We start from the raw sequence: 16,613 nt of genomic DNA, 5'->3' as shown, positions 1-16,613 counted from the left end.
CAAATACTAGCAAATGTTTTTCTGGAGGTAGACAAAATGATGCCAAAGTCCATACAGAAGAATAAACCTTCAAGAGTAGCCAGGAAAACACAGAAAGAGAAAAGATGTGGGGGCAGGGGGTGGAGGATAGGGGACCGGCCCAACCAGATGTCAACTCAAACCGCACAGACACTGTAACTAAATCTATGGCACTGGAATATGAATAGATAGGCAGACCAATGAAATAGGTTAGAAAGTCTAGCAATACAAATGGAAATTTAATATTTGATAAAGACTTTTAAGTAAATAGTATTGGGACAACTGAATAGCCATTTGAAAAATGAAAAAGATACAATTAGACTCACTCTTCACACATAAGAATAAACTAAGAATCAGAGACCTAAATGAAAAATAAGAAAAAACTGTATAAGTACTAGAAGAAAACACAGGTAAATTTCTCTGTAATTTAGGTAGAGAAAAAGGTTTCCCTACCATGACTCAAAGTCTATATGAAATTTTTCAAAGGACTGAGAAATTTGACCATATAAAATATTTTTAATTGCTTAGTCAAAAATTCATAAGCAAAGTCAATAGAATTGAAAATCTGAGAGAAGATACTTGCAAGAAATGTCACTGATAAAGAGCTAATATCCCTATTATGAGGTGTTTCAACATATGAAAATATGTTCAACCTCATTATAAGAAAAATGCAAATTAACACTACATTGAGATACCATTTCCTATTCATCAGATTGGAAAAATGTGAGAGCTTTTCAGGACACTCTACCAGTTGTACGGAAACAATCATTTTCATATGTTGCTAGTGTGAATGCCAGTGGGTCCTTGTAAAAAAAGGATGACCTAGAAACTAATTAAATGGTTACCTGCAAGGGAGTGAGGAGGACAGAGTGGAAGAGATTGGGGGGTAAGGAATAGAACTTCTCTTCATCGACCTTTTTATATGGTTTAGACTTTTAGAGTAATGTTAATATTCTGTATATTCAAAAATAAAATTAAGTGAACAAATGAGGGAAGCCCTAAAACCATATGAAAAGAAAACAAGTGAATTCAAACATATTTCAAACAGATAATATAACTACGTTAAAGGGGAGAAGAAGAATCAGTCCAAGGAGCTTTTCAACATACTAGTTGGACAATACGCTTCATCAGCTACTAGCAGGCGCAAGGCGTGTATACGCATGTCCGTGCACACACACTGCCTTATGATGGACCACTGGAGATGATAAGGTGACCCCAAGAACAAGAGTATTGTCTTCTGTAAGTAGTATCAAATTCTCAAATCCAGGAAATTTAATATGGTCACAATACCTGAAGCTGCTGCTGCTGCTGCTGCTAAGTCGCTTCAGTCGTGTCTGACTCTGTGCGACCCCATAGGCGGCAGCCCACCAGGCTCCCCTGTCCTGGGATTCTCCAGGCAAGAACACTGGGGTGGGGTGCCATTTCCTTCTCCAATGCAGGAAAGTGAAAAGTGAAAGTGAAATCGCTCAGTCGTGTCCGACTCCTCACCACGCCATGGACTGCAGCCTACCAGGCTCCTCCGCCCATGGGATTTTCCAGGCAAGAGTACTGGAGTGGGGTGCCATCGCCTTCTCTGATACCTGAAGCTACTATGTATAAAAAGAAGAGATGGTAAAACATGTGGAAAATGTTTTAAAATTAGTGAACCTTTGTAAAGCATAACAGAAGTTGTTTGTAACTATCCTTGCAACTTTAAAGTTTGAAATTATTTAAAGATAATTTTTTAAATTAAAAACTGAAACAAATGACTAATGAACCCCAGCACAAAACAAAAAGGGAAAGGACGTGATCTCCCAGGTAGAAGGACCATCTCAGTGAAACCTGTTGTCACACTAGGTGGCTGTACTGGTTAGCTGCGTTGGAATCCAGAGGTCTGGGTTCAAATTCAAGCTCTGTGTTCTTGAACAAGTTTATTGACCTCTCTGATCATCTGTTTCTTTATACTAAGGAAAACTTACTACCATGTCCCTCTGACTCTGATGTCCTTTTCCCTGAACCAAAGAGAAAGCCCATCTCAAGGAAAGAAAGCTAGGTTAGTTAACCTGTCATGCTAGGCAGATGCAGGTGCTATCCAGGCAAGCCCCTAATTACCCGGAAGTTAAACCCACCTTGCTGATCACAGTAGCACACTTGCCTGACCATCAGCTTTCTAGCACTGGGGACAGAGGATGAATCTGCCATCTTGTTAGGTGTCACTGGAGCCGGGGGAGGCAGGGTGGAGGCAGCCTGGAGCAGATGCAGGGAGACAGAAGGCCAGTGGGGAGGGAAAGAGAGGCTGCTTTGCAAACAGTGAACCATTTGCCCCACACATCTGTGTGTCGCAAGGATTTCGGAAGCTTTTTGTTTTCTATCTCTGTGCCCCACACTCGCCCAAGCTTTCCTCTTGATCTGATCCACACTGAGCGGACTAACTGTGATTCACTGGTTCCTGAAGCCTGATTCTGGCAATACCTGGCTCTGGTTGTTTTTCAGACATTCAGCCCTTTGGGCCCTAGGACAGATTTGCTTTAGAAGCCCCTGGATCTCACCCTCCAGAGTGGCTCCCGGAAGCACTATGCTGCCTGCCTACTGAGCTGTTCCCGGAATGACTGTACTTTCTCCTCTGAGTTGATTCTGATCACCACACACCTTCCCATCAGATGTTTCCCAGTCTCTCTCTGCAGAAGCTGGTGAATGAAATGCAGATGGGAAATCAGGTGGCCTGGCTGTATTCCGGTACCACCACAGGCAGGAAGGGCCTTAAGGAGTAAGGGTGTGCATTTTCTGGCTTCCCTGGTGTCTCTACCAGAGGGTAAAGAATCTATCTGCAATGCAGGAGACCCAGGCGTGATCCCTGGGTGGAGAAGGGAATGGCTACCCACTCCAGTATTCTTGCCTGCAGAATCCTATAGATTGAGGAGCCTGGCGGGCTACAGTCCATGGGGGTCACAAAGAGTCAGACACCACTGAGCGACTAACATTGACCTTTTTCCCCCCCAGCATCTTCTCCTCTGTCAAGTCCAAATCCAGGGTCTGGGCTTGCCGCTGAAGTTCATTCTGGCTCTGAAATTATACCACAAATATCATTCATCAGCTCTTCCTACCAGGCAGCAAGCTCTTTACAGGCACTGCTTTATTTAAGCCTCACCGCAGTCCTAACAGCTCAGCCCTGGGAGTCACACTTTACAGATCAGGAAACCGAGGCAAGAAGAGGCTAAGGAGCTTGTTCAGGGCCACACAGCTGGTGAAAGAGCTCACAGTTACTGGGACAAGTGTTGACCTTGACCTGCTGGGAGCAGTGCAGGACTCATCTTTGCTGAAGGTGGAGAACTTCCGGGCCACCCTTCCTGGGGGTTGGGACCCACCACCTTAGAAGCAATGTTGCCCATAGACTTCCTAGTTCCTGGGTGCTGCTGAGATATTCATGGGTCAGGGGCACAGTTTTAGCTACTTTATGGAGAAGGAAAAGCAAGTTCACAGAAGTTAGGTTACATTCCTAATGTCCAGCAGCCAGGAATTTGGAAGACTTGAGATTCAAGCCGAGGGAGTCTGACAGAGGCCTTTACACTCTTTCCAATACATTCTGCTGCCTTCCTTATAAAGATCCGTTTCTGAAATTCCTGCAGAAGTTTTAAGACTCCCAAATGGTCAAATGCCCCATGATGACTTTTACGGCACCTCTGAATCCCCTGTGAGCGCTGTGCTCCACACCCTCCATGCTCACTAGTTCCTCCCAGGCATTTGCCCCAAGCAGAAGCCCGTCACCCTCAGCAGGAAGCAGACCTTGCCTCCTGGTTGCCAGCCGCCCCTCAGCTGCAGAACTCCAGGGGCCGGAAGGAGAGGCTGGCTCCTGTGCTGAGCCTAGAACCCTGGCGCAGCCTCATCTGCCTGCACCCTTCACTTTGGCCTCTTCAGGCAGCCATTCTCAACAGAGCAAGTATTTCCCCAGAGGAACACTCTGGAAACTTGCTGGGGGCACTTCTGATTTCCACAACCATTTGGAGCAGCGTTATTGGGTTTCCATGAGTGCGGGCCAGACATGCCAGATACAATGGAAACACACAGGCCTATCCCCCACAATGAAGCGGTGTCATGTGACTGCAATGTCCCGCTGCAAGTCCACGTGGATGGAACATTTGAAAACCCACTAATAAATGATCTGAGCCCAGACTCTCACAGGGCCACAGGTATTTTAGCTCAGCTAAAAACACCATCCCCCCCCCCCACCACCAATTTTTATTTCCCAAGGAATTTCCTATGAAAATAAATCAGAGTAAGATTTGTATGTTGTTTTGGAGGAACTGAACGTGACTCACCATTGCAGAAAGCCACATTGCTGGTAGTGACCGTGGCTGCGGTGTGGAAGGGCAAATACGACAGGTGTGCAGCAGAGAGCGCTCCCACCTGGTCCCACATCTGACAGTATCACTGCCGCTTCTAGTGCAGTCACGGCAGGGCATACTTAAAGAAACGTTATCTTCTCACAGTTTCCTTTTCCCCTCCATATTATAATGCATTATTATTATTTTTTAAATTTTGTGGGTAGATTCTATTAACTACAAATTTCACTTCAGAGTAGTAAAGGGCACATAAAATATTTATATTATCAAAAAGAGTCTAACAGTCCAACAGTCTAACAGTTTGAGGATTTTAGTCTTAGAAGTCCGTTGACCTGGTGAAGCAGAGAGTTAACCTTGAAATAGGCTCTTTATGGCTGGTGGTGATTAAAGGGTCTGTCTCTCCCACTGCGGGGGGCGGGGAGGGCGCGGGGGGCTTCTCAGGTGGCACAGTGGTAAAGAATCTGCCTGCCAATGCAGGATATGGAACAGACGTGGGTTCAGTCCCTGGGTGGGGAAGGTCCCTTGGAGAAGGAAATGGTAACCCATTCCAGTATTCTTGCCTGGAGAATCCCCATGGACGGAGGAGGCTGGTGGGCTACAATCCATGGGGTCACAAAGAGTTGGACACGACTTAGCAACTAAACAGCGACAGCTCTCCCAGTGGACTGAAAAGTTCCCTGGGAGGTGCTGGGAGCAGGCCTTATTCATTTCTGCCTTCCCTCCTCACATGGAGCCCAGCTTTGAGTTGGGGACCCGGGAGGCCTCCATGGGATCCAGCCCTTCCTTCCTGCGAGGCGTTCAGCACCTGCAGCAACTATGTCCCACGAGGAGCTGGATCTCACTAGGGTGCTGCCTGGGTTGAGAAGCAGAAGCTCTCATGGAGGAATTGTCCAAGGGTCAGGAGTGCAGGATTACAGGGGATTATGAGAAGCTTCTCTCTCCATCTTGGCTTTCCCAGAAACACCACCGTCTCCAAGCAGGATGTTAATCAGTAACAGCCCCCTGAGGGCAGGGGGGGTCACACTTTGGAATAGCAAATATTTACTGCAGCCTTTCAGCTACAAGCCCTAACCTTCTGTCTTTGCCCTGAATGAAGGACCTTCCCAGGCACCAGGTGGCCACTCACTGGTAAGAACAGTGGATCAAAGGGAGGCTTCACAGTGTCTGCCTAATGAGGAATAGGGAGAGAAGACCTGTCCTCTCTGGGTGGGTTCTCAGGGGAGAGGGTGGCAACCTGGGCAGCGCTGAGCCCTCATTCCTGGACTGGATGGGGTGGGCAAGGAGGTGGGGATGGTAAGAGGCTTGTTGTAGACACAGGAGGCTTCCTCCGCAGAGAGGAGGCCAGTGGAAGAGGCTTTGAAGGCTTGAGATGTCATGCCCACAACACTCCGTGCAAGCCCCACATAGCTCCCTGGCCTTCTTCTCAGGGACCTGTCTGCCCGAGCAAGTGAGTTCCTGCTGCTTCCAGATTTGGGGGTGGGTTTGCAGCTCCAGGTACATTCAGGGCTGAGAAGTGGTGCATGAGTGGTGGGTTTATTACTACTCAGGTTCTAGAGTGCTGCATCTCTGTGTCATCCTTAAAAAAATGTCTTTTAATTTTTTTATTTATTTATTTTTGGCTGTGCTGGGTCTTCATTGCTGCACGGATTTTTGTCTAGTTGTGGCAACCAGGGGCTACTCTCGAGTTTGCAGTCCATGGATGTCTCATGGCAGTGGCTTCTCATGCGGGGTACGGGCTCCAGACGGGCAGGCTTCAGTAGTTGTGGTACGTGGGCTCAGTAGCTGTGGCTCATGGGCTTTGCTCCGTGGCATATGGGATCTTCCCAGAGCAGGGATTGAACCCGTGTCTCCTGTATTGGGAGGCGGATTCTTTACCACTGAGCCACCTGGGAAGCCCCTTAGAAAGTGAAAGTGTTAGTCACTCAGTTGTATCTGACTCTTTGCAACCCCATGGACTGTAGCCTGCCAGGCTCCTCTATTCATGGGATTCTCCAGGCAAGAATACTGGAGTGAGTAGCCATTTTCTTCTCCAGGGGATCTTCCTGACCCAGGGATTGAACCTGGGTCTCCCACATTGCAGGCAGATTCTTTACCATCTGAGCCACCCGGGAAGCCCCTTAAACAAAATTAATGGCAATTACAATGAAGTGAAGATGAACAGGTTCAGGAATAGAAGAGGACTTGCAATTTGGGACAAACTGGCAAACCATAGACAATTCTCAAAGAGACAAAGGCAGGCTGGCTTTTCTTAGGTTCTGGGAGGAAGCTGGGGAGGGTTGCTTTGAACAAAAGCTCATTGGAGGGGAATGAGAGTTCAGAGTTATGGCAATTTCTTGTTGGAACCAAGTGGTGGGCAGTTTGCTGTTACTAAGGTATGTGGAAATCTTCTTCCTGCTGATCATGAATACTGAGATGAGTGGGAATGTGTGAGAACCCACCCTGCCATCTCCTTCTTCACGGGGATCTTCACAACCCAGGGATCAAACCAGCATCTTCTACATTGGCAGGCAGATTCTTTACTACTAGCACCAGTCTGTGGAAACCATTACAGACAGAAGTGACTCTGAATTTGAGAGTATCACTGTGGGATTAATTTACAAAGGGGTGCTAAAGCCTGTGATATAACGAAGGCATGAACCTGGGTACATTTGGTACACTCCAGCAGGTCTTTACCCAGCACATTTAATGCTGGAGTTACCTTTAGAGTGCAGGCTTGCCATTTAGAATTGGGCAAAGCTTCCTAAATGCTCACAGAAAACAGAGGAGTATTTCGCTGAGTAAGGTCATGCCACTCAAGCAATGGAAAGAACGAGGCCCTGGATCCTATGACACTGTTTAGCAAAAGCCAAAAGCAATGTGCTAAGTCTCAGAGCCAAGGGTCATCTTGTAGCCGGCCCAGCGAGGACACAGACCTCTGCATCCACAAGAGGCCGGGGAACCTCACCCCACCAGCACATTTTGCTTCAGGTGGCCTGGCTGAGTGAAGGTCTCTGCTGATAGAAACTCTGTGAGGCCTGTGGCCTCCCTTGCCCTGTGTGCTCTGCGCTGAGTGGTCCTGCCCCACCCAAGCCCTCCTGGGGCAGTGGGTTCGGAAGAGAGCGAGGGTGCATCTCAGTGACCTTCCCAGCCAGCCTCTGGTGGTGTCAACGCTAGGAGCCCCGTGTGCCCATGGGGGTTTATTCAGATGGAAACTCCAGGTGATCGGGAGCTAGGCTCTGGGCCCAAGGATGAGAGGGAGGCCAGAGAGGGGGCAGTGGTGGGGAGTGTGGTGTATGGAGACCCACTGCCCAAGCTGGAGGCCTGGCTCCGCTAGAACAGGCAGCCTCGGAGTGGGCGAGAGGACACACTTCACAGGTTGAGGGTTAGGTGAGACGGTCCAAGCGAAGTTTAGCCCGGGCCTGAGTGGTTTGAATTGGCTCATCATCCGTTCCTATCCTTGGGGGCTCTGGAGAGAGTGAAGGCAGGAAGTCCTGAGAGGAGCTCTGTGACTGGGCCCCAGGGCTGGGCCGAGCGCTGTAGGGGAGGCAGGGGGGTCTATTGCAGAATCAGGCAAACTCAGCATTCATCCTTGCCCCATGGCCACCCAGACCCTCTAAGTCCCCAGCCAAAGGCCAAGGTCCAAGTCCGCACAGCCCAGCCTGAACAGGCTGCCCTATTGCCCAGCGATCCAGGGCAGCGAATGAAGCAAGCAGACAGGGAAAGCTCTGGGAAGACCTCCCAACTCCCGGCACTGCTGTGACCAGCACCCAGTGAGGCCGAGGACCCACACCGCATTCCCTCTCATCCCTTCCCTTCTTGGCTGCCTGCCATTCCCCTGGGAGGAACTGGGATGGGTGAGGACAGCTGGGGCAGACCAGGAGCTGCCCGAGGGCCTGATCCCTGATGGAAACGGGAGGAGGTTTCTCTCCATGAAATAAGATATCTCCCCTCCCACCGACTCAGGTAACAAATCTGACCCTAATTGCTCAGGGTCTCCCCAGCCCTGCCACGGGGGCATAAGCCCCGACCCCCAGGAAAGAAGGAGGGTCACCGGAGGAGCTGTACCAGGACCCAGGGAGGAGGTGGGCATCAGACATTAAGGACAATCTCTGCCTTCTTTTCTCCCAAGGAAGCCTTGCTGCTGACTGGGCCTCCACGCTGCCCCAATGCGGGTGGTGCTGAGCCTCCCGCTGGCCTGCCTCCTGGCCCAGGCGTGGCTGGTGCCTGGTTCCACCCTTGCTTTCCACTCGCCAGAGGCCCAGGAAGGGCTGGAGACTCTGCTGACCCCCAGGGACCAAAACAAGACCAGCCAGACCAGTGAGAGACCATGGGCTCCAGAGGAAGAGGAGGGGGAGGAAGACTCCCCCTGGCTGTCAGCCAAGGGGCAGCAGTTCTCCAGGGAGGCCTCCAACTTGGGGTTCAGCCTGCTACGTAAGATCTCCCTGAAGCATGATGGCAACGTGGTTTTCTCCCCGCTCAGCCTGGCCTGGGCCATGGCTGCACTGACTCTGGGGGCCGGGGGGCACAGCAGAGCCCAGCTGGAGGGACTCCTCTTGCAGGCCTGGAACCAGACCCAGCCCGCGGTGAACCAGACCCAAACACCGCGCCTGCCTGCTCTCTTCAAGAGGCTACGAGAGAGCCTCTCCCATAACCCAGAGCTGGGCCTGGCCCAGGGGAGTTTCGCCTTCATCCACGAGGACTTTGACATCAGAGAGACCTTCCTCAATCTCTCCAAGAGGTATTTCGATATGGAGTGTGTGACTGTGAATTTTCGCAACGCTTCCCAGGCCAAAAGGCTCATGAATCATTACATGAGCCAAGAGACACAGGGGAAACTTCCCAAACTCTTTGATGAGATTAATCCTGACACCAGATTAATTCTCGTGGATTACATCTTGTTCAAAGGTACATGGATAACATTCTGCTCTTCCAGAGCCGTGGGTCTCTTCGCCTGTCTCTTCCTTTCCTGCTGGGCCTGTGTCCGGTTGATGCCAAGGGATTTTCTAGGAACATGTTGTTCTCAGGTTTCACAAACAGATTGAAACATGCATTGAACAGGTAGGATGTACCGGGCACAGCGCCAGACAACGTGTCCATTTGATACCCCTGCCCTGGGGCCCCTACGTGCCTGCAGGGCTTACTGCTAGTTTTCTAAGCATATCTACACAGCTCTCCTCTGACATTCTGACCTGGGGAACCTTCTGGGTTTCTGATCATCTGAGATATTTAAGGTTGCATCTTTGCTCCTTCACCCTCTACTTCTGTGACCTGGGGCAAGTGACAAAATCCCTTATCCTTGGATTCTCAGTATAGAAAATGCAGACTCTCCCACCTCCTATAGAGAAGTGAGGCTCAGAGAAGTTGGCTAGATCAAGGTCACAGGGTAAACGGCAGAAGCTGACCTCAGATGAGGGGTTCATCCCAGGTCCTTTCCATCCTGCCTTTCTCGGGGAGCACTGGCTTTGCATGGCCACCGTTGTAGCAGGAAGGTGACACCAGGGGGCTTGCAATGTCCGGGAGGAGGACAGATGTCTGTGTGTAGAGCTGTGTGCCTGCATGCAGGCGGCCTCCTCTGGGTTGTGTGGCTGCTTGTCGACAAGGCGCCCCTCCCCTGAGCCTCACTGAGCACAGGATGGGTGGCAATGTCATCATTTCTGCCCCAGTGGCCTCTGTTTGCACATTATATGCACCAAAGGAGTGGTCAGAGAGCCCTTCCTGCACACAGGCCTGTGGCCAGGCCCAAAGTCTTCTCCAGGTTGGAGCTAACCCACCACAAGGAAGTGAGTGTAGACAGAAGTGGGTCCTTTGGGCACCATCTGGAATGAGTGACTTTTGCTCACCCTGTGTTTTGTCCAGAACGTGAGGGAGCCACAGGTGGTTAGGAGACATCTCCTTGCTTCAGTGCGTGATTCCAGCAGGACTTTGGGTAGATTCGTGTGTGTGTGTGTGTGTGTGTATGTGTGTGTGTGTGTATGTGTGTGTGTGTGTATGTGTGTGTGTGTGTGTAACAGGCTTCTCTTGTGGCTCAGTTGGTAAAGAATCCGCCTGCAATGCGGAAGACCTGGATTCAGTCCTGGATTGGGAAGATCCCCTGGAGGAGGGAAAGGCTACCCACTCTAGTATTCTGGCCTGGAGAATTCCATGGACTGTTTAGTCCATGGGGTCGCAGAGTCAGACACGACTGAGCGACTTTCACCACTTTATTTTTGGCTGTGTTAGGTCTCTGTTTTGTCACGCTCCATAGTTGTGGCACTCGGGCTTAGTTGCCCCACAGCATGTGGGATCTTCCTGTGTCCCCTGCATTGGTCCAGGGATCAGACCTATGTCCCCTGCATTGGAAGGCGGATTCTGAACCATAGGACAAGGGAGGTCCCTGGGTTCATTTTTTGCCAGTTTGGAAAGAAGCCTGGGAAAGGCTGATCTTCAGGAAATGTATTCCGGCTGCCTGCATCCAGGCATGCTTAAGCCACTTTACTCATGTCTAACTTTGTGAGACCACATGGGCTATAGGCCCCCAGGCCCTTCTGTCCGTGGGGATTCTCCAGACAAGAATATTGGAGTGGGTTGCCATGCCTTCCTCCTGACTGCCTGAGCTGTGGTCAAAACAAATCCAATAAGGATACCTGTCCTAGTTGGGCAGAAAGGGGGACGGAACACTGGCCCTTTATTACTTTGGCAGGAAGGATGCTTTAGGGGAGGATCGTTTCCACAATGAGTTCCTTTCTTACCTGTTCAGGGAAATGGCTGATCCCTTTTGACCCTGCTCTTACCGAAATGGACACTTTCTACCTGGACAAGTACAAGGTGGTCAAGGTGCCCATGATGTACAGGTCAGGCAAGTTTGCCTCCACTTTTGATAAGAATTTTGGTTGCCATGTCCTCAAGCTGCCCTACCAAGGAAATGCCTCCATGCTGGTGGTCCTCATGGGGAGGATAGGCGACCATCTCACCCTTGAAGACTACTTGACCACAGACCTGGTGGACACGTGGCTCAGGAACATGAAAACCAGGTACGGCTCTCCTGCTGCCCAGCTCAGCCTCTCCTTCCCTGTGGGCACTCCCAATTTCATTCTGTGCCTGTCCTGCCCCACGGTGGGCTCCCTGGTGGCAGGGGCTGCCTTTGTCCTGTTTTCCACTCTGTCACTGTCTATCATACTGCGTGGCTCCTTGTTCACTCGGCCAGTCCTTATCAAGGCTCTTCCACTTGTCAGGCATTGTGATGCGTCCACGATGCTAGCCCTCCTCATGGAGCTCACGTTCTAGTGAGGTGTAGGTGGGCAGCAGGGAAGGCCAGGCCAAGAAGATAGATGTAAGCAAACACTTAAGATGAAGGAGGGCTGTCAGGGTGCCCTGGGAGAGAGAAGAGTTACAGGCAAAAGTGTGAAAGTTCTGGGTTAGGAGTGTGCTTGGTGGGTTTGAGGCACAATGAGGTGGCTGGTGAGGCTGCAGCAGTTTGGAGATGAGGTCGCAGGGGAACCAGCAGCCGTCACCCAGGACTGTACGTTACAGGCCCTGGGAAACACATGGGCTTTTTCAAAAGAGATGAGAAGCCACTGGAGTCAGGCTGAGGGGCAACATGGTCTGTGCTTGTTAAGAAAAGACACTGGGGCCATGTAGGAGGAGCAAGGGGACCAGTCACGTGGTCAGCGTAAGCACCCAGATCAGGATGCTCGGCAGGTAGTGGCAGTGGAGGTGAGGAGGAGCAGGTCCTGAATCTATGAACCTGGAAGTCACAGGATTGGCCCATGGACTGGAATGTGGGTGAGAGAGAAGAGGGAGAGTCAAAGATGAAGATTTTGGCCTTAGCAACTGGAAAGATTTGCCACGTACTGAAAAGGGAGACTGTGGGACGAACATGCCGAGGGGTATGTGCAAAAGTTCAGCTGGAAAGAGCTGGATCAGAAATACCTATAGACAGCTGGGTGGGGATATCAAAATGGCAACAGCTGGGTATCAAAGGCTGGATCTGGTGTGTGCAGGGCGAGGTCCAGGCTGGGGAGTCAGCAGCACAAAAATGGAAGCATGAGACCAGATGCGAGGACCTGGAGAGGAGGCTGAGCACAGAGAGCAGGGGTGGGAGCACAGGGCAGGATCACAAATGCTTGTGGAATAAATCAATCCACCCATCAGGGTACAAGGAAGTTAGCACCAGTAAGGAGGCCAAGGTGATGCCTCCTGAATCCGTCACTCTAGAATCTGACACAGAGGGGAGTTCAGCTAAAGGTCCCAGTGTTCATTTTATCTTCATTCCTCTTCTTCAAATCCTTAGAGCCTAGCAAAGGACTTCAACGTAGTAAGCCCTCAACAAATGTTTAGGTGCATCAATTTATATATCAGTCTTCAAGACCTGTCATGTCCTGAGTATGGGCCCTGCCCAGCTCTACAAGAGAGGAAGAAAGAAGGGTTGAGGGGGCAAAAGGAAATGAATATTCACTGGGCCTCTACTCTACACCAGACATTGTTCTGGGTGCTTAACATATGTTATGTCATTGACTCCTCTGAAGAACGCTGAAATCTGTATTGGTATTTTGGCTGTACTTCACAGATGAAGACACTGGGACTTCTTTAAGACTAACTTAGTACCAGTCAGTAGTTTACATCCTTTTATTTTTGAGCCACAGAATCCATCTTTCTAAACAAGGGTAAGAACTCCAATGTGCATCTTTATAGGTGGTATAGAAAGACCTGAATGGGCTTTTTGGCCAACCCAATATAGCTAGATAGATAGGCAGAGAGAGAGAGATCAGAGTTTCTCTGGCTAAAAATAAATAGGGGGTTGAAAATTTCCTTTTTTCCCCTCCCCTCCGTCCATTCCCAGACTCCCAAGTTTCTCCTGGAATCCTAGGAGTCTGCAGAATAGGGACTGGAAACAGCCACCCTCCAGGAGTCTGCAGGATTCATGGCAGGAGATATTTGGTTGGGTTGTTTTTAAGACATAGGGAAACAGATACAAAGTATGGCTGCTGCTGCTGCTGCTAAGTCACTTCAGTCGTGTCCAACTGCCATAGACGGCAGCCCATCAGGCCAACAAAGTATGACATCTTTTCCTAAAGAGAATGTGAGTCATTGACTGGGAAATAAAACTGGTTTCCTGAAGCAGAAGTAATACATCTTTGATAAGTCAGAACTCTCTTCTCTGAGTCAGACCATTACAAAAGGGCAGAATGAGCTACAGTCAACTGAAGGAGACTTGTTACTAGGAATAATCTTGGAGGAAGGTGAAGTGACCTTATTAGTGTTCAGAATCTAAGATTTTTGTCTATGGTTCACCATTATATGTACTTGTATCACAGAAAAATGGAAGTTTTCTTTCCAAAGTTCAAGTTAGACCAGAAGTATAAGATGCATGAGCTGCTTAAACAGATGGGAGTCCAAAGAATCTTCTTACCCTGGGCTGACCTAAGGGATCTCACGGTTACTGAAAGAAATCTGAAAGTTTCCAAGGTAAGTCAGGCTCTTTCAGGGGAGTCCAAGAGAACAAATATTTTTCCATTCCACTGAATGTCGATAAAAGGCCAAGTTGTAGTAGAAAAGTGAAAGTCGCTCAGTCGTGTCCAACTCTTTGCGACCCCATAGACTATACAGTCCATGGAATTCTCCAGGCCAGAATACCGGAGTGAGTAGCCTTTCCCTTCTCCAGGGGATCTTCCCAACCCAGGGATGGAACCCAGGTCTCCCGTACTCTAGGCGGATTCTTTACCAGCTGAGCCACAAGGGAAGCCTTGTAGTAGAAAACTAGATTAAAATTCCCAAGACTTGAAACAGTGCCTAAGCTGGATGTTTGAAGCATTTGGAGCTACTTTATTAAAACATCTGTTTAACTAATTTATGTAGAGCTCCCTCTTCTTTCTCAGTGCTTAAGGAGAAATTCACCCCCAAATGGAATTGATTCACAGATTCACTTAGAATTCCATGAAACTGCACCACCTTACCGTTTAATTCATTTATTTGGGTGGATGGAGGGGCTGCACTCTGCAGCATGTGGGATCTTCGTTTCCTGACCAGGAATTGAACCCATACTCCCTGCAGTGGAAGGGTCATCTTAACCACTTGACTGCCAGTGAAGTCCACTGCTTTGGAGAGGGAAGAAAACCCCAGAGGTTATCTGCCTAACTTCCTGCCTCTTGTGAAAACCCCTCTGATATATCCCTACAAAACAATCTTCCATTTTGTTTTTTAATGTTTGCAGTGAAAGCAGCCCAATCCACAAATGGCAAAAACTGTTTTTGAGTTTTATTCATATATATATTTTGACCTGTAATTCCCCCAACTTACATTCTTTGTCCCTAGTTCTGCCGCTACAGCATCCAACACATGCATTTCTGCTACAAACACATGAAAGATTGAAGAAATTTGTTTTGGTTTTAGAGCTTAAATTCTAAATTATTGATATTTTCCCTTTGTTTACTCCAGGAAGGGAATTTTCACTCCAGGAACTTAAGAGAATGTCTAAGTATTATTATTAATACAGTTTTCATTATCTTCTTTTAGAATAATTATACAGGTCCATTACGCACATCACATGAGGTTCTTGGACAAAAGGGCCTCACAAACGGGACAGGTGGCCTATATCCAGGCCACCTGAGTTCAGAAAGACTTCAAGGACCCAGAGGCTTGCTCAGGGGACACTTTAGAGTGGTACCAAGTTCTAGGAAACTGCTACAGAAGAATAACCACATTCCTGCCCCACCTCCCTCCCACCCCTTGCCTGCCAGAAAGAAGGTCAAAGTTCTCAGGGGTTCCAGACAGCTTGAAAACCTTCCAGGAGGAATATCAGCTCATTTTAAAAATCAGTAACACAGAGACTTCCCTGGTGGTCCACTGGTTAAGACTCCACACTCCCAATGCAGGGGGCTTGGGTTCAATCCCTGCTCAGGGAACTAGATTCCACATGCTGGAACTAAGGGTTTGCATGCCACAGCTAAGACCCGGTACAGCCAAACGAATAAATATTTTTAAAAATCAGTAGCACAAAGTGCATGCTCAGTATTTGTTGATTTGATCCACGTGTATGTGAAATGGCCAGCCACAGAATCCTCACGTCCCTGGCCAGAATGAACTTCACAATCGGGTTCCTGGTGTCTCCTGGTGTTTGAGGGGCTTCTGAGGCAGTTGCTAGGGCAACCACAGACCATTCCTCTCTGCAGATGAGCTCTATACCAATACATCCCAAGAGCACAGCCCCGTGGGTAAGGACCATAACAAAAAGTGTTCAGGGATTCAGTGAATCCTATTCTCCATGAGCACACAAATGGTCTTCCACATATTTCCTTTCCTAGGTTTTACAAAGAGCTATGATTGAGGTGGATGAAGAAGGGACAGAGGCAATGGCAGGAACCCTATTAGAAATCACTGCTTATTACATGCCTCCCATCATCAGAGTGGACCGGCCATTTCTCTTCATCATCTATGAAGAAACCTCCAGAACCGTGCTATTTCTGGGCCGGGTGGTGAATCCGACTCTCCTGTGATTTACAGCACGCGTGAGTCCTTGGAGCTACAGCGATGCTGGATCCGAGGTGTCTGAATCCACACAGGACATTGGCACTGGGTGTTCCCCCTTGTTCTCAAGCGCTAATTTGAGCCATTCTTAGATGGATCTGCATATGAAATTCAAGCTTATTTTAAGGAGATGTTTGTATGAGCTGGCTGGTATTTTAAGCCTGTTTCTAAGAGCCTATGTTATTAACTGAAACCATCTTGGTACCTGGACTCAGCAGAACTCTATTTCAAGATGAAGTCTTTGGGAAAACAAGTACACATTCTCCACGGGTCATGTGCTTCACTCCCTTTACTGCTCCCTGGTGCGAATTAGTGTTTTATTTAACCTACTATAGAATAATTTCCTGGCGACTAAAATTAGAAAAAAATAGCTGTAGTCAGGCCTGATCACAGCATCTGCCGCCATGTGGCTTTGTCTACTCCATGAAGCCATTAACTGAGCTACATACAGATCTTCCAGTTCAATCTCTTAATTTTATTATAAAAGCCAAGAAACGGGAAACTGGAGAAAGGGCCACAGTAAGGCTTTCATGGGGCTTCCCAGGTAGTGCTAGTGGTAAAGAACCCACCTGCCAATGCAAGAGTTATTAAGAGACTCAAGTTTGATCCCTGGGTTGGGAAGATCCCCTGAAGGAAGGCACGGCAACCCACTCCAGTATTCTTGCCTGGAGAATCCCCAGAGGAGCCTGGTGGGCCACAGTCCATATGGCCTCAAAGAGTCAGACACAGCTGAGCAACTGAGCACGCACGGATACAGGCAAGGCTTTCATGGGCACCAGGCCCTTTTGCCTTCGT

The 16,613-nt window shown here is 49.0% G+C and overlaps 1 protein-coding gene across 1 annotated transcript; it reads left to right on the top strand.

Annotated features, from left to right (window-relative positions):
- Positions 1-8,482: 8,482 nt before the first annotated feature.
- Positions 8,483-15,787, top strand: SERPINA10 (serpin family A member 10). Its single transcript, XM_052660064.1, has 4 exons — positions 8,483-9,221; positions 11,053-11,326; positions 13,610-13,760; positions 15,596-15,787. Exons 1-4 carry the CDS (start codon positions 8,483-8,485, stop codon positions 15,785-15,787), a joined length of 1,356 nt encoding a protein of 451 aa, XP_052516024.1.
- Positions 15,788-16,613: the final 826 nt, after the last annotated feature.

Source organism: Budorcas taxicolor, chromosome 21 (genome assembly GCF_023091745.1).
Source record: "Budorcas taxicolor isolate Tak-1 chromosome 21, Takin1.1, whole genome shotgun sequence".
NCBI classification, from domain to species: domain Eukaryota; kingdom Metazoa; phylum Chordata; class Mammalia; order Artiodactyla; family Bovidae; genus Budorcas; species Budorcas taxicolor.
Note: the sequence above shows the minus strand (reverse complement) of the source record. Positions and strands in the feature narration are given on the sequence as shown.

What these genes read in the sequence shown, in the direction of transcription:
- SERPINA10 (XM_052660064.1), top strand. Translation starts at nt 8,483, where the DNA reads ATGCGGGTGGTGCTGAGCCTCCCGCTGGCCTGCCTCCTGGCCCAGGCG. An exon ending in CTCAGGAACATGAAAACCAG is followed by an intron (nt 11,327 to 13,609) that starts GTACGGCTCTCC and finishes CTTGTATCACAG; the next exon opens with AAAAATGGAAGTTTTCTTTC. An exon ending in GAAATCTGAAAGTTTCCAAG is followed by an intron (nt 13,761 to 15,595) that starts GTAAGTCAGGCT and finishes TTCCTTTCCTAG; the next exon opens with GTTTTACAAAGAGCTATGAT.